General features: G+C 47.3%; 1 protein-coding gene across 1 annotated transcript; it reads right to left on the reverse strand.

Moving 5' to 3' along the window:
• Positions 1-1,221: 1,221 nt before the first annotated feature.
• LOC306738029 (bromodomain-containing protein 4-like) lies at positions 1,222-22,306 on the reverse strand (the record flags this gene model as incomplete). The annotated part of the gene is given in 22 exon segments (XM_079219859.1): positions 1,222-1,704; positions 1,874-2,114; positions 2,254-2,444; positions 3,694-3,824; positions 5,641-5,731; positions 8,367-8,467; positions 8,880-9,530; positions 9,957-10,253; positions 12,964-13,062; positions 14,178-14,426; positions 15,362-15,462; positions 15,542-15,882; positions 16,064-16,285; positions 16,804-16,932; positions 17,168-17,539; positions 17,833-17,867; positions 18,189-18,360; positions 18,362-18,471; positions 18,585-18,717; positions 19,357-19,494; positions 21,995-22,087; positions 22,157-22,306. Coding segments are annotated over 22 exon segments (4,116 nt in total). The 3' UTR covers positions 1,222-1,635.
• Positions 22,307-22,587: the final 281 nt, after the last annotated feature.

Below are 22,587 nucleotides of genomic sequence, written 5' to 3' on the forward strand. Positions count from 1 at the left end.
TGTGTATATGAGCGCGTGTGTGTGTATATGAGCGTATGTGTGTGTGTGTATATGAGCGTATGTGTGTGTGTGTGTATATGAGCGTATGTGTGTGTGTGTATATGAGCGTATGTGTGTGTGTGTATATGAGCGTATGTGTGTGTGTGGATGTGTGTGTGTGTATATGAGCGTATGTGTGTGTGTGGATGTGTGTGTATATGAGCGTATGTGTGTGTGTGTATATGAGCGTATGTGTGTGTGTGTATATGAGCGTATGTGTGTGTGTGTGTGTATACATTCTGCTCCTCTTCCTCCTCTTCCTCCAAAACGCGTTATTATACAAATAACACTTTGACTATCTTTGTTTATGATCAATAATATACTTTTGTATTATAGCTTTTATTCTCAATAATATACAACATACAATAATATATGTATTATTCTTAATTACTACTCTCATCATTATTCTATTTATATCTACTTTTATTATTATTTATTCCGTCAACGAGTCTTTCTCCGGTCACTTGGCTGAGTACCTTTAAAGTATTCCTTAGAAGTACTCTTGTGTACTCTGCAGCATCCAGACACAAAAAGAAGAACCAGATCTTTTTTTAAATATTATTTTAATACTTTTCTTAAAAAAGGCTGCTGCTCCACAGTGTGAACAGAAGAGCGACAGCTTGTTCTGGGTCAGAAGAAGAAGAGGAAAGAAAACTCAAGAAATTAAAACATGAAAACTAAAAAAACACACAACATCCCAAAGAGCAAAAGGAACGGAGACGATGACGTCATGATGAGAAACACAAGAAACGAGAAACAAACCCATGATTTAAAAACTAGAGCAAACTGCTGCCGCCGGGAAATTAAATAGCAATAAAAACATTTAAGCCTTTAATATAAAGTGAAAAGAAGGTGTAAAAAAGAAAAGGTGAACGAGCCATCAGCACTCCACAGATCGGTTTTGGCATCGAGTCGAGATCAGAACGGACCGAGAACCATAAAAAAAAAAAAAAAAAAAAAAAAAATGGAGATTTCTTCTTTACAGTAAATTCTACAAAATCAAACCGGAGACGCCGACGAGCTCCAGATTCCTCTTGTGTTCTTTAAGTCGACTTGTTAGGTCGTGTGTGTGTGTGTGTGTGTGTATATATATATATATATATATATATATATATATATATATATATATATATATATATATATATATATATATATATATATATATAGTCATGTATCTATTTATATATATAATATGTATAACTTGCAGGGTATGGTTGATAGTTCACGTCTTAAAGGGCCAGTTCAGTCGCTCTTCTCTTTAACAGAGGGACTATTTTCTTTCTCACAAACCGAAGGAGAAAGTAGTTCCTTTAAAGGAACAACAGCAGCAGCAGCAGGCTTCTGACTCTGGGGTGAACTGTCCCTTTAAGACAAACTGAATGACATCACAAGTGACACGCCCCTTTCAGAGGAATCGGTCCATTTCTTAAATCATCATTATTGTTTAAAACGTCTCTCCGCCGCACTTCTCTCATTCACATGACGCAAGCCAGCTGGTTCACCTCCTGAGAGACAGTCACTACCAACAGAGCTTGTGGGGCAGCAGAGCATTGTGGGTAATATGTCCGCGTGTCCAGAGATCCTTTCTCTCCGCCCTCAGAACAGATTCTCCTCAAAGATGGCCATCAGGTCGCTCTGGAAGTTGATGTCGATGGTGTCGGCCATCTGCAGAGAGAGAGAGAGACAGAGAGAGAGAGAGAGTTAAAGGGACAGGTACTCCTGTGTACTAGTACACAGGAGTACCTGTGTACTAGTACACAGGTACTCCTGTGCATCTCTGGTGTCTCTGAAGAGATAACTATGATGAAAACATAATATGGTTATTATTGCGTACCGCCTCTCTCCGGCGCCTCTCCTGCTCGCGGCGGCGCGCCATCTCCCGCTGGTCGATAGCGGCTGCAGCGGGCGGGGGCGGGGCCTGCGGCTGCGGGGGCGGAGCCTGCGGGGAGTGGGTGGGCGGGGTGGAAGCCGGAGGCGTGGAAGCCGGCGGCGGCGGCTGAGGCTCCTGGCGACGCCGGGCGTCTTCTTGCGATCGACGAGGCTGCTCCACGGCGTCGTCGTCGTCGCCACGGTTACTGAACCAAACACACAAGTCCGATTCCATTACTCCGATTAGACATTAACACTCCTTACCATATCACCGCCAGAGGACCTACGATGTGGTAACACATAGATACACGTTCCCTCCCTGGTCTCGGTTCCTCCTCCACCTACCGGAGCTTCTCCTGCTCTCTCCTGATGGTCTCTGCCTGAGCTTTCAGCTGCCTCTCCCTCTCCTCCTTCTCCCTGGCGGCCCGTCTGAACTGTTCAAAGCTGTCGCTGGAGGAGCGCACGGAGGAGGCCGGCGTGGACTGGGACCTCTGAGCCAGGCTGGCCCAGGAGCCCATGTTCTTGAGCTTCACCTCCTGGGAGAACACGCAGGGCGGATGAGGTGGAGAACACACAACAACTACCAATGTGGCTGTAATGCGATGGTCTCAAAACAGACACAGAGAGACACAAAGATACACACAACAGACACAGAGAGACACAAAACAACCACAAAGATACACACAACAGACACAGAGAGACACAAAACAACCACAAAGATACACACAACAGACACAGAGAGACACAAAACAACCACAAAGATACACACAACAGACACAGAGAGACACAAAACAACCACAAAGATACACACAACAGACACAGAGAGACACAAAGATACACACAACAGACACAGAGAGACACAAAACAACCACAAAGATACACACAACAGACACAGAGAGACACAAAACAACCACAAAGATACACACAACAGACACAGAGAGACACAAAGATACACACAACAGACACAGAGAGACACAAAGATACACACAACAAACACAGAGAGACACAAAACAACCACAAAGATACACACAACAGACACAGAGAGACACAAAACAACCACAAAGATACACACAACAGACACAGAAAGACACAAAGATACACACAACAGACACAGAGAGACACAAAACAACCACAAAGATACACACAACAGACACAGAGAGACACAAAGATACACACAACAGACACAGAGAGACACAAAGATACACACAACAGACACAGAGAGACACAAAACAACCACAAAGATACACACAACAGACAGAGACACACAAAACAACCACAAAGATACACACAACAGACAGAGAGACACAAAACAACCACAAAGATACACACAACAGACACAGAGAGACACAAAACAACCACAAAGATACACACAACAGACACAGAGAGACACAAAGATACACACAACAGACACAGAGAGACACAAAACAACCACAAAGATACACACAACAGACACAGAGAGACACAAAACAACCACAAAGATACACACAACAGACACAGAGAGACACAAAGATACACACAACAGACACAGAGAGACACAAAACAACCACAAAGATACACACAACAGACACAGAGAGACACAAAGATACACACAACAGACACAGAGAGACACAAAACAACCACAAAGATACACACAACAGACACAGAGAGACACAAAACAACCACAAAGATACACACAACAGACACAGAGAGACACAAAGATACACACAACAGACACAGAGACACACAACAGCCACACAAAGGAAGCGAAGTGGCAGTAATGCGATGGCCTCGCTGGTGTAAACACACCTGTGTCTTCTTTGGAGCGACGGGCGCTTTGGGCTCCTGCTTGACTTTGAGGTCTGAGGAGCAGAGCGCAGCCGGGGCTTCTGGGAGGCGATGGCCGGGGCGAGAGCCGTCCAGCGGCTTCAGGTCCGACCCTGAGGGCGAGGAACAGCACGTTGTACAAGAGACTCATGGCGTCTGTGTGTTCCCTCAGTTCTGTCTGACTAACCATTTCACACCATTAACAAACCAGAGTGAACCGATTGGTGTTCTGGAAGAGAGACGCTACCTGTGAGAGACGCTACCTGTGAGAGACGCTACCTGGGAGAGACGCTACCTGTGAGAGACCCTCCTACCTGTGAGAGACCCTCCTACCTGTGAGAGACGCTACCTGGGAGAGACGCTACCTGTGAGAGACCCTCCTACCTGTGAGAGACGCTACCTGGGAGAGACGCAACCTGTGAGAGACCCTCCTACCTGTGAGAGACGCTACCTGTGAGAGACCCTCCTACCTGGGAGAGACGCTACCTGTGAGAGACCCTCCTACCTGTGAGAGACGCTACCTGGGAGAGACGCTACCTGTGAGAGACCCTCCTACCTGTGAGAGACGCTACCTGGGAGAGACGCTACCTGTGAGAGACGCTACCTGTGAGAGACCCTCCTACCTGTGAGAGACGCTACCCGTGAGAGACCCTCCTACCCGTGAGAGACCCTCCTACCTGTGAGAGACCACACCTGTGAGAGACCCTCCTACCTGTGAGAGACCCTCCTACCTGTGAGAGACGCTACCTGTGAGAGACCCTCCTACCTGTGAGAGACCCTCCTACCTGTGAGAGACCCTCCTACCCGTGAGAGACCCTCCTACCCGTGAGAGACCACACCTGTGAGAGACCCTCCTACCTGTGAGAGACCACACCTGTGAGAGACCCTCCTACCTGTGAGAGACCCTCCTACCTGTGAGAGACGCTACCTGTGAGAGACCCTCCTACCTGTGAGAGACCCTCCTACCTGTGAGAGACCCTCCTACCCGTGAGAGACCCTCCTACCCGTGAGAGACCACACCTGTGAGAGACCCTCCTACCTGTGAGAGACCACACCTGTGAGAGACCCTCCTACCTGTGAGAGACCCTCCTACCTGTGAGAGACCCTCCTACCTGTGAGAGACCACACCTGTGAGAGACCCTCCTCTCACTCCTACCTGTGAGAGACCCTACCTGTGAGAGACCCTACCTGTGAGAGACCCTACCTGTGAGAGGTCACACCTGTGAGAGACCCTACCTGTGAGAGACCCTACCTGTGAGAGGTCACACCTGTGAGAGACCCTACCTGTGAGAGACCCTCCTACCTGTGAGAGACCACACCTGTGAGAGACCCTCCTACCTGTGAGAGACCACACCTGTGAGAGACCCTACCTGTGAGAGACCCTACCTGTGAGAGGTCACACCTGTGAGAGGTCACACCTGCATTGAGCACATCCGCTGCTACAGACGTGTGCGTTGTGTTCTCAGACTCAACCTGATACAATGACAACACATTCGGGTGCTGACAGTTTCAAGGTCCCTTGTCCTTCCCGAGAAGCTTTTGCTCAACGGTTGTTTCCAGTAAAGCCGTATTTAATCCTGACCAGAACTCACTCAGAGAGAATTCGACACAAACACACGTAATAATATAATATTCTACTAATATAATAATCTCCTAAATGCCACAAACGGTTCCTGTAAATCAGACGCAGGGTCTTAGAAGAAGTGGGCGGTTTTAAAGCCTTGAGTTCAGCACTTCGGCCGTCGCCATCTTGTTTTTGTTGCAACCAGAAGGGAGGCTAGAAGGCGGAGCTAAAAACAACCAAAACGCTGATTGATATACAACTGTATCAATCAGCGTTTAGGTTTGACCACAGTTAACCTTCATGCTGTGGAAACACACTGGAGGCGTTCAGACAGGCTGCAGTGAGGCCTGACCCGGTGGACTCACGGTGCTTGTGTGGGTCGTGGCTGAAGGCCGGCTGGACCGGCGACTGGGAGGGTTTCTCTTCTTTGACCACGAGCAGCTGTGACCTCTGGTCCTACAGGAGGAGGCAGAGATACACAGGGTTTCTATGGGACTCCAGTAGATGAAGAACTCTCACAGTAAAACACAACCAATGAGACTATCGAGAAGAGTACGAGCTTCTAAAGCAGGGGTGTCAAACTCATGATAGTGAAGGGGCCGGACCAGTAAAATCACAGCATATTAACGCATACATAATGACAATATTTCTCTATGTTTAAATCATTGGTGAAGGTTTTTGGATGATAAACTCTATTTTAAGGTATTTTTACAATAAACTAGAAACATAAAGACCAAAAATTCAGACATCAGCCCACTGTTTACCTGCCTGGGCTCTCCTCTGCAGATTCCCTCGCAGTGGAGCAATGTTTATAGTAATGTCAGTGGTCTAATGAATTCTGACTCCGGGTCAATGTATAGCGTGCCCTAGGGCTGGGCGGTATGGCCAAAAATTCATATCACAGTATTTTGTAAGATTCTGGCGGTTTCACGGTATATCAAGGCATTTTTTTTCCAAATAAACACATTAATTTATTGACGTCGAAAAGGACCGTCACCGCCATCTTATTCACCACTCGCTCGCAACTGGCCAGCAGCTGTTTTGATTGGTACACAGGGTGCTAACCTGGAGGGATTTAGGACCCAGGGGAATACCTTCATACTAGTGGCGCATGCGCAGCCGTAACGACTATTGTCATTCTTCAGCCGGCAGCAACATTTAATGTTTACAGTCACAGATACGTGTACTGCGGTCTGAGCTGCTTACGTCTCACGGATATAAGTTGACTCAGGGTGTGCAAGACATGACATCGCCAAAAGGCATGATGGGTAAAGCCCGCCTACTGTGCTGCACAGGAAAAGACTTTTTCCTGCACAAGAAAAGTCTTCCTGTGTGGGCGGTACCATTTACCCAGCATGCCTTTTGGCGATGTCATTTTTTGCACACCCTGAGTCAAATGAGTTAACATGAGACGTAAGTAGCTCGGTCCGCTGCTCCTTCAGCTTCAAGCTGTGAACATTAAATGTTGTTACTGCCAAACAGGGTGACCGGTATGACGGTATGTGAACAATTCATACTGTAGCACAACTGAGACTGCATACCGGTCGCACAGCCCTAGCGTGCCTGTTTTTCAATCAGTGGTCAGTGGTTCGAGACCCAGCTCAGCTTTCTTTCTTTCTTTTTTTCTGCAATTTTAACAATTATCCCGCGGGCCAGACTGGACCCCCTGGCGGGCCTGATGTTTGACACCCCTGTTCTAAAGGTTTCCAACCCAGAGCCATCCCTCTTCTTCTCTGGAGGTTATGATGACGGATCATTTACTAGAATGTTCCTCTCTGCCGACGTCTGATTTAAAAGACGTGCAGGCTAAAATACATATCAGATAGAGGTATAGCTAGCTCTGATAGAGGAATAGCTCTGATAGAGGGATAGAGGTATACATAGCTCTAATAGAGGTATACATAGCTCTAATAGAGGGATGGATAGCTCTGATAGAGGGATGGATAGCTCTGATAGAGGGATGGATAGCTCTGATAGAGGGATGGATAGCTCTGATAGCTCTGATAGAGGTATAGCTCTGATAGCTCTGATAGAGGTATAGCTCTGATAGCTCTGATAGAGGGATGATAGCTCTGATAGAGGTATAGCTCTGATAGCTCTGATAGAGGTATAGCTCTGATAGCTCTGATAGAGGCATAGCTCTGATAGCTCTGATAGAGGGATTATAGCTCTGATAGAGGTATAGCTCTGATAGCTCTGATAGAGGTATAGCTCTGATAGCTCTGATAGAGGCATAGCTCTGATAGCTCTGATAGCTCTGATAGAGGCATAGCTCTGATAGCTCTGATAGAGGCATAGCTCTGATAGCTCTGATAGAGGCATAGCTCTGATAGCTCTGATAGAGGCATAGCTCTGATAGCTCTGATAGAGGCATAGCTCTGATAGAGGCATAGCTCTGATAGCTCTGATAGAGGCATAGCTCTGATAGAGGCATAGCTCTGATAGCTCTGATAGAGGCATAGCTCTGATAGCTCTGATAGAGGTATAGCTCTGGTAGCGGTATAGCTAGCTCTGATAGAGGTAGGGTTAGCTCTGATAGAGAGATAGCTCTGGTAGCTCTGATAGAGGGATAGCTCTGATAGAGGGATAGCTAGCTCTGATAGAGGTATAGCTAGCTCTGATAGAGGTATAGCTCTGATAGAGGTATAAATAGCTCTGATAGAGGGATACATAGCTCTAATAGAGGGATACATAGCTCTGATAGAGGGATACATAGCTCTGATAGAGAGATACATAGCTCTGATAGAGAGATACATAGCTCTGATAGAGAGATACATAGCTCTGATAGAGGGACAGCTCTAATAGAGGGATACATAGCTCTAATAGAGGGATACATAGCTCTAATAGAGGGATACATAGCTCTAATAGAGGGATAGCTCTAATAGAGGGATACATAGCTCTGATAGAGGGATACATAGCTCTGATAGAGAGATACATAGCTCTGATAGAGGGACAGCTCTAATAGAGGGATACATAGCTCTAATAGAGGGATACATAGCTCTGATAGAGGGATACATAGCTCTGATAGCGCTCATTGTAAGCTAAAAGGTAACACGGCCCTTGTTGACTTGTGACGGCGTGGCTCACTCACATGCTTCTTGGTGTGAGAGGGTGAGTGCTGTCCCATGGAGTCGCACTGAGATGTCTGAGGAGACGGCATCATCCGGGGAGACGGACTCTCACGCAGGCAGCCTGTGAACCAACACATTCCTGTTAAATGATCCTGTTATCTCCAGCCTGGTGCTACGGGTCAGTTCACACATGAAAACAAACACATCCAGTAAGCGGTGCTTCCATTCTGGAGAACAGTTTATCTTCTCGTTAGCATTTTGATCGATATGACTTCCTCTTCTGTTCTTTAACTATTATTGTTTTCACATTCTGTTTCTATTTGTTTGCTTTGCATTCATCCACATCTTGTTCTGGTTCTTTGGTCAACTGCGTTTCGAAATGCGCTGTTCAAGTAAAGTTTGACATGACTTGCTTCCAACCACAAAGAGACACCAAACAACCACAAAAGGACGCAGGAGGCCTACGTCTCCGTCTTTGTGACGTAAAACCATTGTGTGTGAAGTCTTCTCCGTCGGGTTCAGAAGTGCGTTACCTGTTGGGAACGGCTCCGCCTTGCTGCGAGGTGACGGCTGCTGCTGAAGCTGCTGGAGCTGTTGAAGCTGCTGCAGCTGTTGAAGCTGCTGCAGCTGCTGCAGCTGTTGAAGCTGCTGCTGCAGCTGCTGCACCTTCGGCTGCTGCGACGGCGCCGCTGGAGGGAACGGCTGCCGCATGTGGGCGTGGCCTGAGCCGTGTCTCTGTGTCGGGGCGGGGCCGCTCTTGGTCCCAGCCTGCGCGTGCACCAACGGCACCAGCTGGGGGGCGCCCTGTGCAGATGGCTGCGCAGGCGGCTGCGCAGGCGGCTGCGCAGGCGGCTGCGTGGTGGACCGAACCTGCAGCGACTGCAAGAAGCTGTGAACTTGAGCGAGGGGCGGCGTTTGAGAACCGGCGATCGTCAGCTCCTCGTCGTCTTCCAGCAGGACCTGGGGAGGTTGCGCCGAGAGGGTTCCCAGGATGCCGTGCGACGGGGGCGAAGGAACGCGGGGGCGGGGCTGAGGAAGGGGCAGCGAGGGCTGGAGCTGAGGGGAGGGGGGCGGAGCCATGGAGGGGAGCGAGGACGGGGGAGGGGCCTGCGGGGGTTTGGGAGGAAGCGGCGCCGCTCGGTTGCTCGGCCTCGACGGTTGCTGCGGGAGAGCGTTGTGGATCGCTGCAACGAGACCAGAAGAGCTTGTTCAGAGGAGGGGTCAGACACCAAATGTCCATGCCTTGTTGACATTTATATAGAAGCCTGTATGTATGCCTGCTTATGTTTTGAGTCTTTCTTTTAAAAGCATATTCATTATTTCAAACTCAGCGTAAATGAACGACATGAACACATGAATATAACACATTTACATGACTTTTACTAAACTTTGGGGTTTTTATTTTTTTCAAGGACTTTTCCAGGCCTGGAAATAACCGTTTTAAACTCATGACTGTTCCAGGTGTTCCATGACTAAGAACCCTGACAAAAGATCACATGCAGCAGTGTTGATGCAACAATATTCAATAATATTCCTGTTGAAAAAAATCATACAACAGATTGATTGACAACCGGATCCTGAATGAATGTGATCACAACAGGCGTCCACACCTGGAGACGGGGCGACGGGGTGTTGGCTGAGGAACAGGTGCGTCTCGGGTTGCGTGTCGGTGGCGGCTTTGGGTTCGGCGAGGCGCCGCGGCAGGTGAGGGTTCATGAACTGAGCCAGAGGATCAAACCCAGAGCCCATCAGCTGGGTCGAGTCCAGAGATGGGACAGGGGGCGGGTTGCACTGCACCACCTGGGGCTGAGGCCGGGGGGGGACCGGACCGGCGCTGAGGCACAGCTGGGGCGGCCGCTTGAGGTCTTTGATAGTCGGGATCTTCTTCTGCAGCTTGGGAACCAGCCCTGGGAGACCAAAGGTTATTTTGTTCTATGTTTATTGTTATGAGCAACATACTTTTAACGGCAATAACCGATCCTGATTACATATAGAACGCATACGCTGAAGAACTGAAAACCTGTGCAATAACAAGTATAAAGAAACAAGATCAAAACAAGTTTAAGAAATAAATAACTGAAATATGACATATACAGACAGAAATAACTATTCCCTCTAGACCTCTATACCTCTATACCCTCTAGACCCTCTATTCTCTCTATACCCCCTAGAACAGGGGTGTCAAACATACGGCCCGCGGGCTGGATCCGGCCCGCCAGGGGGTCCAGTCTGGCCCGCCAGGGGGTCCAGTCTGGCCCGCAGGATAATTGTTAAAATTGCAGAAAAAAAGAAAGAAAGCTGAGCTGGGTCTCGAACTACTGACCACTGATTGAAAAACAGGCACGCTAGGGCTGTGCGACCGGTATGCAGTCTCAGTTGTGCTACAGTATGAATTGTTCACATACCGTCATACCGGTCACCCTGTTTGGCAGTAACAACATTTAATGTTCACAGCTTGAAGCTGAAGGAGCAGCGGACCGAGCTACTTACGTCTCATGTTAACTCATTTGACTCAGGGTGTGCAAAAAATGACATCGCCAAAAGGCATGCTGGGTAAATGGTACCGCCCACACAGGAAGACTTTTCTTGTGCAGGAAAAAGTCTTTTCCTGTGCAGCACAGTAGGCGGGCTTTACCCATCATGCCTTTTGGCGATGTCATGTCTTGCACACCCTGAGTCAACTTATACCGTGAGACGTAAGCAGCTCAGACCGCTGCACACGTATCTGTGACTGTAAACATTAAATGTTGCTGCCGGCTGAAGAATGACAATAGTCGTTAGGCTGCGCATGCACCGCTAATATCAAGGTAATCCCCTGGGTCCTAAATCCCTCCAGGTTAGCACCCTATGTACCAATCAAAACAGCTGCTGGCCAGTTGCGAGCGACTGGTGAATAAGATGGCGGTGACGGTCCTTTTCGACGTCAATAAATTAATGTGTTTATTTGGAAAAAAAATGCCGTGATATACCGTGAAACCGCCAGAATCTTACAAAATACCGTGATATGAATTTTTGGCCATACCGCCCAGCCCTAGGGCACGCTATACATTGACCCAGAGTCAGAATTCATTAGACCACTGACATTACTATAAATATTGCTCAACTGCGAGGGAATCTGCAGAGGAGAGCCCAGGCAGGTAAACAGTGGGCTGATGTCTGAATTGTTGGTCTTTATGTTTCTAGTTTATTGTAAAAATACCTTAAAATAGGGTTTATCATCCCAAAACCTTCACCAATGATTTAAACATAGAGAAATATTGTCATTATGTATGCGTTAATATGCTGTGATTTTACTGGTCCGGCCCACTTGAGATCAAATTGGGCAGCATGCGGCCCCTTCACTATCATGAGTTTGACACCCCTGCTCTATACTCTCTATACCCCCTCGACTCTCTATACCCCCTAGACCTCTATACCCTCTATACCCCCTCGACTCTCTATACCCCCTCGACTCTCTATACCCTCTAGACTCTCTATACCCCCTAGACTCCCTCGACTCTCTATACCCCCTAGACCTCTATACCCTCTATACCCCCTCGACTCTCTATACCCCCTCGACTCTCTATACCCTCTAGACTCTCTATACCCTCTAGACTCTCTATACCCTCTAGACTCTCTATACCCCCTAGACTCCCTCGACTCTCTATACCCCCTAGAACCTCTATACGCCATAGAACCTCTATACCCCCTAGACCTCTATACCCCCTAGACTCCCTCGACTCTCTATACCCTCGACTCTCTATACCCCCTAGACTCCCTCGACTCTCTATACCCCCTATACCCCCTAGAGCCTCTATAGTCCCATGACCTCTATACTCCCTAGACCTCTATACCTTCTCGACTCTCTATACCCCCTAGACCTCTATACCATCTAGACTCCCTCGACTCTCTAGACCTCTATACCCTCTCGACTCCATACCCTCTAGACTCCCTAGACCTCTATACTCCCTCGACTCTCTATACCCCCTAGACTCCCTAGACCTCTATACCCCCTAGACCCGCTATACCCTGAGACTCCCTAGACCTCTATACCCCCTAGACCTCTAGACCCCTAGACTCCCTAGACCTCTATACCCTCTAGACTCCCTAGACCTCTAGACCCTCTATACCCCCTAGACTCCCTAGACCTCTATACCCCCTAGACCTCTAGACCTCTATACCCCCTAGACCTCTAGACCCTCTATACCCCCTAGACTCCCTAGACCTCTATACCCCCTAGACTCCCTAGACCTCTAGACCCCCTAGACTCCCTAGACTCCCTAGACCTCTAGACTCCCTAGACCTCTAGACCCTCTACACCCCCTAGACCTCTAGACCCTCTATACCCCCTAGACTCCCTAGACCCCCTAGACTCCCTAGACCTCTAGACCCTCTAGACTCCCTAGACCTCTAGACCCTCTACACCCCCTAGACCTCTAGACCCTCTATACCCCCTAGACTCCCTAGACCCCCTAGACTCCCTAGACCTCTAGACCCTCTATACCCCCTAGACTCCCTAGACTCCCTAGACCTCTAGACCCTCTAGACTCCCTAGACCTCTAGACCCTCTACACCCCCTAGACCTCTATACCGGGCGTAGCAGACTAACGGACAGCAGGAACCAGATCTCCCCGTTACCATTCTCAGAGTCTTCACTGTCAGAGGAGTTGCTGCTGCCTGAAGACGAGGACCCCGTCTTCGTCTTCGTCACGGTCGTCACCTCCAGAGGCTTCTCTCCTGCAAACAAACAAACAAACAAACAAACCAACGAGCAGAATGTTGAGAACACATGGGTCCAGAGATGAATTATGATGCTTCCTAACAGCTCTTAATTACACTTCTCTTACACTAATGATGACTATAAAGATAATATCTGTTGTGTACTTATCACTTGAATTGTGTGTTTTATGAAGAAATAAACCACTATAAACGGCTATAACAAAGTAAGGTATAACATATACATTTTTATGGTTTACTGACTTCAGAGTGTTGAAATTCATTTTTGGGATCTGATCAATGATCTAAAACATATGTTTTCTTTGGTGCTGCTCTGAGATCTGACCCTCCTGTTTGTGTAACACGGATCCTGACTCATGGCCCTAAACGCCTAAGTAATTAAATGCGTAACGACGAGTTCATCCCGTCTCACGGCTTCTACACAAAAGATCGTCAGTTAAAATGTCAACGAAACAAACACACCCCGATCCCATTAAAGGGACAGTACGGTGTTTAGGAATGTGAGGTACTTCTGTGTATTATTACTACAGTAGAGTAAAGTCATGATCTGCATCATGAGAACGTTATAATCTACCTTCAGCCAGTGCTCATTTTCACTGAGCAGAGCCTGAACGCATCATCATGTATTTGAAGGGTTATAGGTTAGCGGTGCTGCTAACGTTACTAGCTCTCCTCCTGTTGGTTCTCTGTTAGCGGTGCTGCTAACGTTACTAGCTCTCCTCCTGTTGGTTCTCTGTTAGCGGTGCTGCTAACGTTACTAGCTCTCCTCCTGTTGGTTCTCTGTTAGCGGTGCTGCTAACGTTACTAGCTCTCCTCCTGTTGGTTCTCCGTTAGCGGTGCTGCTAACGTTACTAGCTCTCCTCCTGTTGGTTCTCCGTTAGCGGTGCTGCTAACGTTACTAGCTCTCCTCCTGTTGGTTCTCCGTTAGCGGTGCTGCTAACGTTACTAGCTCTCCTCTAAACACTGATTGGTTGTTTAGAAGTCACATGATCAGAGACAAGAGAAACATCCATGATGTCCTAATCATGTTCTTCTGGTCACATGTTCTTCCGGGTACTGGAGGGGTACCTTTATTTACACCGTGACAGTGAACGTTACACCTCCAACAAACCCACCTGACATGGTCTTCTTCTTCTTCTTGAGGCAGCTGGAAACGTACTTCTCCAGCTCTCTCAGCGTGGAGGGCTTCAGCGTCTCGAAGTCGATCTCGATCTCGTCCGGGTTGGAGTTCTTCAGCGAGGGCTCTCGCGTCTGGATGATGTGCACCACGCGGCCCAGCTTGTCGCCGGGCAGCTTGTTGATGTCCAGGCTCAGCTGGCGCTTCTCCTCGTACGACATGGGCTTGCCCCTGTCGGCGGACACGTCTAGAGGGGGATGGGGGTATTTATAGCAGGCTGATGGACCAAACACACAAAAGAGCTCAACTAGGGCTGGGCGGTATGGCCAAAAATTCACATCACGGTATTTTGTAAGATTCTACCGGTTTCACGGTAAACACATTCATTCATTGACGCCGAAAAGGACCGCTGCCGTCGTTGTTCACCGCTCAATGGCCAAATCCCTGGATGTTAGGAAGCTAAACAAGGAGGGACTTTTTTTCCACCTACATTCCCCTGGGTCCTAAGTCCCTTCTTCTTGTGATAGTGGGTGAGCTTTACCCAGCATGCAGTTTGGCGGTGTGATTTTACAATTGTACAAATATTAGTGTTATTAATGGTTTATGACAAACTGTTGTGTCGTGATGTTTTACCTGTTAAAGAGCGTTAGATGTGGGTTATTAATTATTGTTATGAAGTTATAAATATGACTAAAGTTAAAACATGACTAAAGTTACAACATGACTAAAGTTACAACATGACTAAAGTTAAAACATGACTAAAGTTACAACATGACTAAAGTTACAACATGACTAAAGTTATAACATGACTAAAGTTATAACCATGACTAAAGTTACAACATGACTAACGTTATAACATGACTAAAGTTAAAACATGACTAAAGTTATAACATGACTAAAGTTACAACATGACTAAAGTTAAAACATGACTAAAGTTACAACATGACTAAAGTTATAACATGACTAAAGTTATAACATGACTAAAGTTATAACATGACTAAAGTTACAACATGACTAAAGTTACAACATGACTAACGTTATAACATGACTAAAGTTACAACATGACGTTAGCCGAAGAGCGACAACAGAATTTGTCATATTCGTCATACCGGTGGTGCATAGCCGTTACGGCCAGTATACCGCACAGCCCTAAGCTCAACGTCTCTCCTCTCATTCACGTACCCGGCTCATCTTCTGCCTCCAGCGAGGCCGAGGGCACGAGCGGCGTGGGGCCGGGCTGCGGGGCGGCCGCCGGCCGGCTGCTTTTCGCCCCTTCTTTTTTGCTGCAAATTGACAAAACGATCAGATTAGCTCCGGCCACTAACGCACTACGTCACTCGCCCCGCCTCTGGCACCACCCACCTGGGCTTCTTCCTCTCCTTCTTCACAACGATCGGCTCCTTGACGCTCTTGATCTTCTTGGCGGTCTGAGGCGTCACAGAGGGGGGAGGGGCCTCTGCAGGCTCCTCCACCGCCACCGGCACCGCCACCGCTGCTGCCGCCGCCGCCGCCGCCGCTGCTGCCGCCACCACCGCCATCTTCTTCTTGTGCTTCTCTTTCTTCTTCTCCTTCTCCTTCTTCTCCCTCTCTTTTTCCTTCTCCCTCTCCCTCTCCTTTTCCTTCTCCCTCTCCTTCTCCTTCTTCTTGGGTTTGCTGGCCGGGGGCTGGGAGAGCGCTGCCAGCTGCTCATGGACAGCTTTCAGCTGGAGGACACAAACAAACACACATGAGTCTCAGAACCACCCATTGAGTCTCAGAACCACCCATTGAGTCTCAGAACCACCCATTGAGTCTCAGAACCACCCATTGAGTCTCAGAACAACCCATTGAGTCTCAGAACCACCCATTGAGTCTCCCTCCCCCCTTCATTTTCCATCCTCTAACCTGTTCCTGTAACTCGGCCAATCGGTGCTGCCGCTCGTGCTCCGAGTCCCCCCCCGAGGACTCCGACTCGGAGGAACTGGAACTGTCGGCTTCCGAGGTGGCGGGAGGAGGCGGGGCTTGTCGTGTGGAGGGGGCGGGGTGGAGGGCGGACGACGGGGCAGGAGCAGGGGCGGGCTGCTCCGGCTCGTCGGGCCTTTTGGCGAAACGCATCTCGAACACGTCCTGTTGGGGATGGAGGATGAACCAAACTGTGACTCCTAGACCCGGGTATGAACCAAACTGTGACTCCTAGACCCGGGTATGAACCAAACCGTGACTCCTAGACCCGGGTATGAACCAAAATGTGACTCCTAGACCCGGGTATGAACCAAACTGTGACTCCTAGACCCGGGTATGAACCAAACTGTGACTCCTAGACCCGGGTATGAACCAAACCGTGACTCCTAGACCCGGGTATGAACCAAAATGTGACTCCTAAACCCGGGTGTGAACCAAACTGACTCCTAAACCCGGGTATGAACCAAACTGTGACTCATAAACCCGGGTGTGAACCAAACTGTGACTCCTAAACCCGGGTGTGAACCAAACTGTGACTCCTAAACCCGGGTATGAACCAAACTGTGACTCCTAAACCCGGGTATGAACCAAACTGTGACTCCTAAACCCGGGTATGAACTGTTACTGCTGTGCACCATTTCATCATACAATGCATCTATATGTATTTCTTGATTGTTGATTACCTGTAGTTTGCGCGCCATGCCAACCACATCGTGATCTGGGGGATTGTACTTGTAACAGTTGGAGAACATCATCCGGACGTCTGCTGCAAACTCCTGAGCGTCTCTGTACTGCCTGTTGTCAAGCTTTTTCTGGAGGGAGACAAACAAACAACAATAAAGTAAAAGCTCTGCGTTGCTGAAGGAATGTTTGCTTCGTCCGACCGAACTGAATCTATAAAAAAAAATATTGATTGATTCAACTAGCCCGAAGCTAAAGTAGATCTAAGCAAAGAAACCTCTTTTCGACCGTATATTACCTGTAACATAACTTGTAACCATAGGTAAGGTATGACTAAGTGTTGGGTGGCCTCTCCAGGTGAATCACCTTGATGTTGCTGAGGTCCATGGGGTGCTTGATGATGTCGTGGTAGTCGTGAAGGCTGAGGGCTTTGACGTCGACGGGCTTGTAGAAGGGCCAAGCGTAGCCCACGTGTTTCTTGGACAGCATCTCTCTGACGAGGCGTGCGCAGTAACGCAGCTGCTCCTGCCGCTTCTGGGTCGCCGTCCCCGCCGCCTCCAAACCGCCTCCCGGCTGGTGCTGAGAGTCCGGCTGCGACGGGTCCTTTTTGGGCGTCTTGGACGGGCGAATGCTCTCCCGACGCGGCCGGGCCTCGGCGGAGACCGGCGAGCATTCGCTCAGCTGGTCGTTGGCCGTGGGCGTGGTGGTGTCCGCTTTCCTCTTCTGGCTCTTTCTTTGCTATGGAAACAGATGGGATTAGAAAACCAGCTTCTGAAGAGGAACCGGTTCTGAGGAGGAACAACTTGAAGTATTGATGCGGTCCGGAGTTACTGGTCCTCGTCTCTTTGTCTCTCTGTTTTTCTCAGTCTCAGGCCAACGTGAGACTTATTCATTTATTGTCTTTTTTCCCCCTCACAAAATAACCTAAGAGGAACCGATAAGAGTCCTAGTATTTTATACTAGTATGAAACCCTAAAGATACCCCTCCCTACCTATGATCAATATGCTAATCACTAACAGCTGCTCCTTACCTTGATGAGGGCGGGGGGGCTCTGCAGCATCGGGGCTGAGTGGAGGCCCGGGTGTGTCGGGGCAGGGTGGAGGCCCGGGTGGAGGCCCGGGTGTGTTAGGGCAGGGTGGAGGCCCGGGTGTGTCGGGGCTGAGTGGAGGCCCAGGTGTGTCGGGGCAGAGTGGAGGCCCAGGTGTGTTGGGGCTGAGTGGAGGCCCAGGTGTGTCGGGGCAGAGTGGAGACCCAGGTGTGTCGGGGCAGAGTGGAGACCCAGGTGTGTTGGGGCAGGGTGGAGGCTCGGGTGGAGGCCCAGGTGTGTCGGGGCTGAGTGGAGACCTGGGTGTGTCGGGGCTGAGTGGAAGCCCGGGTGTGTCGGGGCTGAGTGGAAGCCCGGGTGTGTCGGGGCCGGAGGGGGGACCGATGTCACGCCCTGGGCCAGGATGTCTGGTGTCGAGCGGGGGAACGGGGGGCCCAGGTGGGGTGCGTGGGAGGCGGGCGTGGGAGGCACCCGTGGGGGGTGGGGCTGGGGAAGGGACAGGGCGGGGGGGGCCCTGAGGGGTGCGGGTCTGCGGCGCGGCCGAGGGGGAGGAGAAGCCCCGCGTGTGGGGGGTGGTGGAGGGCGACGACGAGTCCTGACCCGAGTCCGACTTGGTGATCAGACCTGGAGGGAGGAAGAGGGAATCAAAACAAGCCAGCTCCTCCGCTGCCGTAGTTGACTGACATGTCAAAGTCCCGCCCCCCGCCCCACCCCCCCATCGCATCCTAAACCGGTACCTGGCTCCCGGCGGCCCCCGCGGCGTCCCTTCGTGACCACGGCGATCTCCGTCTCCTCCTGCGGCATCTCCGTGATCTTGTGGAGGAAGACCTTCTCCAGGGCCTCCGCCATCAGGACGATGTCATCGCCGGGCTAAACACACACACACAGTGACAGTAAACACACACATTAGGGCTGGGCGGTATGGCCAAAAATTCATATCACAGTATTTTATAAGATTCTGGCGGTTTCACGGTATGTAAACACATTCATTCATTGACGAAAAGGACCGCCGTCGTTGTTCACCGCTCGCTGGACAACTCACTGACCAGCAGCTGTTTGTACGTTGGTTCATAGAGGGTGTTAGGAAGCTAAACATGGAGGGACTAAGGACCCAGGGGAATGGAGGTGGGGGGAAAACAGGAAGAGACAGACCGGAAGGGTCTTTTTTCCCCACCTACATTCCCCTGGGTTCTAAGTCCCTTCTTGTTGTGATAGTGGGCAAGCTTTACCCAGCATGCAGTTCAGTGGTGTCATTTTTATAAATGTACAATTATTAGTGTTACAAACTGTTTATGTGTCAGAAACTGTTGTGTCGTGATGTTTTACGTTAGATGTGGGTTATTAAGTGTTGTTATAAAGTGATAACGTGACTAAAAATATAACAATGTCTAAAAATATAACCATGACTAAAGTTATAACTAAAGTTATAACATGACTAAAGTTATAACATGACTAAAGTTACAACCATGACGCGCGCACACACACACACACACACACACACACACACACCTTGTTGTAGATGTAGCAGTTGGTGAACATGGTGTTGAAGTCCTGGATGCACTCGTGGGCGTTCCAGTAGTAATGGTTCTCCAGGCGCTTCTTGATGGTACCCATGTCCATCGGGATCTTGATGATCTTGTAGTAGTCCTTCAAAGAGAAACTACTAGTTATAAACTAAAACTATTCCTTCAAAGAGAAACTACTAGTTATAAACTAAAACTATTCCTTCAAAGAGAAACTACTAGTTATAAACTAAAACTATTCCTTCAGGAGAAACTACTAGTTATAAACTAAAACTATTCCTTCAAAAATAAACTACTAGTTATAAACTAAAACTAGTCCTTCAGGAGAAACTACTAGTTATAAACTAAAACTATTCCTTCAGGAGAAACTACTAGTTATAAACTAAAACTAGTCCTTCAAAAAGAAACTACTAGTTATAAACTAAAACTATTCCTTCAAAGAGAAACTACTAGTTATAAACTAAAACTATTCCTTCAAAAAGAAACTACTAGTTATAAACTAAAACTATTCCTTCAGGAGAAACTACTAGTTATAAACTAAAACTATTCCTTAAAAAAGAAACTACTAGTTATAAACTAAAACTATTCCTTCAGGAGAAACTACTAGTTATAAACTAAAACTATTCCTTCAAAGAGAAACTACTAGTTATAAACTAAAACTATTCCTTCAAAAAGAAACTACTAGTTATAAACTAAAACTAGTCCTTCAGGAGAAACTACTAGTTATAAACTAAAACTAGTCCTTCAAAAATAAACTACTAGTTATAAACTAAAACTATTCCTTCAAAGAGAAACTACTAGTTATAAACTAAAACTATTCCTTCAAAAAGAAACTACTAGTTATGAACTAAAACTAGTCCTTCAGGAGAAACTACTAGTTATAAACTAAAACTAGTCCTTCAAAAAGAAACTACTAGTTATAAACTAAAACTATTCCTTCAGGAGAAACTACTAGTTATAAACTAAAACTAGTCCTTCAGGAGAAACTACTAGTTATAAACTAAAACTAGTCCTTCAGGAGAAACTACTAGTTATAAACTAAAACTATTCCTTCAGGAGAAACTACTAGTTATAAACTAAAACTATTCCTTCAAAGAGAAACTACTAGTTATAAACTAAAACTATTCCTTCAAAAAGAAACTACTAGTTATAAACTAAAACTATTCCTTCAGGAGAAACTACTAGTTATAAACTAAAACTATTCCTTCAAAGAGAAACTACTAGTTATAAACTAAAACTATTCCTTCAAAAATAAACTACTAGTTATAAACTAAAACTATTCCTTCAGGAGAAACTACTAGTTATAAACTAAAACTATTCCTTCAAAAAGAAACTACTAGTTATAAACTAAAACTAGTCCTTCAGGAGAAACTACTAGTTATAAACTAAAACTAGTCCTTCAAAAATAAACTACTAGTTATAAACTAAAACTATTCCTTCAAAGAGAAACTACTAGTTATAAACTAAAACTATTCCTTCAAAAAGAAACTACTAGTTATGAACTAAAACTAGTCCTTCAGGAGAAACTACTAGTTATAAACTAAAACTAGTCCTTCAAAAAGAAACTACTAGTTATAAACTAAAACTATTCCTTCAGGAGAAACTACTAGTTATAAACTAAAACTAGTCCTTCAGGAGAAACTACTAGTTATAAACTAAAACTAGTCCTTCAGGAGAAACTACTAGTTATAAACTAAAACTATTCCTTCAGGAGAAACTACTAGTTATAAACTAAAACTATTCCTTCAAAGAGAAACTACTAGTTATAAACTAAAACTATTCCTTCAAAAAGAAACTACTAGTTATAAACTAAAACTATTCCTTCAGGAGAAACTACTAGTTATAAACTAAAACTATTCCTTCAAAGAGAAACTACTAGTTATAAACTAAAACTATTCCTTCAAAAATAAACTACTAGTTATAAACTAAAACTATTCCTTCAGGAGAAACTACTAGTTATAAACTAAAACTATTCCTTCAGGAGAAACTACTAGTTATAAACTAAAACTATTCCTTCAAAAAGAAACTACTAGTTATAAACTAAAACTATTCCTTCAAAAAGAAACTACTAGTTATAAACTAAAACTATTCCTTCAAAAAGAAACTACTAGTTATAAACTAAAACTATTCCTTCAAAAAGAAACTACTAGTTATAAACTAAAACTAGTCCTTCAGGAGAAACTACTAGTTATAAACTAAAACTATTCCTTCAAAAAGAAACTACTAGTTATAAACTAAAACTAGTCCTTCAGGAGAAACTACTAGTTATAAACTAAAACTAGTCCTTCAGGAGAAACTACTAGTTATAAACTAAAACTAGTCCTTCAGGAGAAACGTCTAGTTAGAAACGTTTGTGTTTCAGTGACATCTAGTGGTTTGAGGCAGGTTGCAACCAGCTAAATAAATAAATATCCTCAGACTTCATGTGTGTTACGTCCCAGCTTAAAGCCTTAATGTTGTGTGAATATGATATCCTGAGCACTCAGGTGTTTACGTCTCCATGAGTCTACTGGTGACCCCGTGTTTAACGTCCTGTTGCTATGCATTGTGGGTAATTCCCTCGAGCTAAGTCTGCGTCTCGCGTCTTCACGAAGGAACTCAAACACGAGGAGGTCAACACTCACGGGCAGGCCGAGCTTGATGGTGTCTACGGGGGCCTGGAAGGGCCACGCGAAGTGGTGCTTCCACAGCGTCTTCAGCACCTCTCTGAGCAGGAACTGAAACAGACAGAGCGGCGTCACACAGGAGGCCATCGGACTCACGGCTTCACAGGTGGAGGGCTGTACCTGCAGCTGGTTGGTCTGCCGCTTGGGGCGGGACGGGTTCCATATCTCGGGCTGCGGCACGTTGAAGGCCAGGGCCGGGGGCCCGTCTCCCAGCGCCGCCACGGAGGGCGGCTGCAGGGGCTGAGCCGGCGGTTTGAGCGGGTAGGACATGGTGGAGCAGCTGGGACCGGGGCCCTCAGGCCATGGCGGGCCTCACTCGGGTCTCTGGGGACAGGAACAGAACCACGTCACACATCATGGCCCCTGGTCAGTGTAGCGCTCACATCACAGGAAATACAGGTTCTCCTCCAGCGTTGTACACGTCCTCTGCTTTTATGGAGGAACGCCCTGAACCCTGACCTTGAGCCGTCGCCGTATCTAGAAGTCTTTTGATAGAGAACGTCTCAAAGCTCAAAGCTCAACGACTAACAGAGACCAGAGCTGCTGGCCTT

This window comes from Taurulus bubalis (genome assembly GCF_910589615.1).
Source record: "Taurulus bubalis genome assembly, chromosome: 6".
Lineage (NCBI taxonomy): Eukaryota > Metazoa > Chordata > Actinopteri > Perciformes > Cottidae > Taurulus > Taurulus bubalis.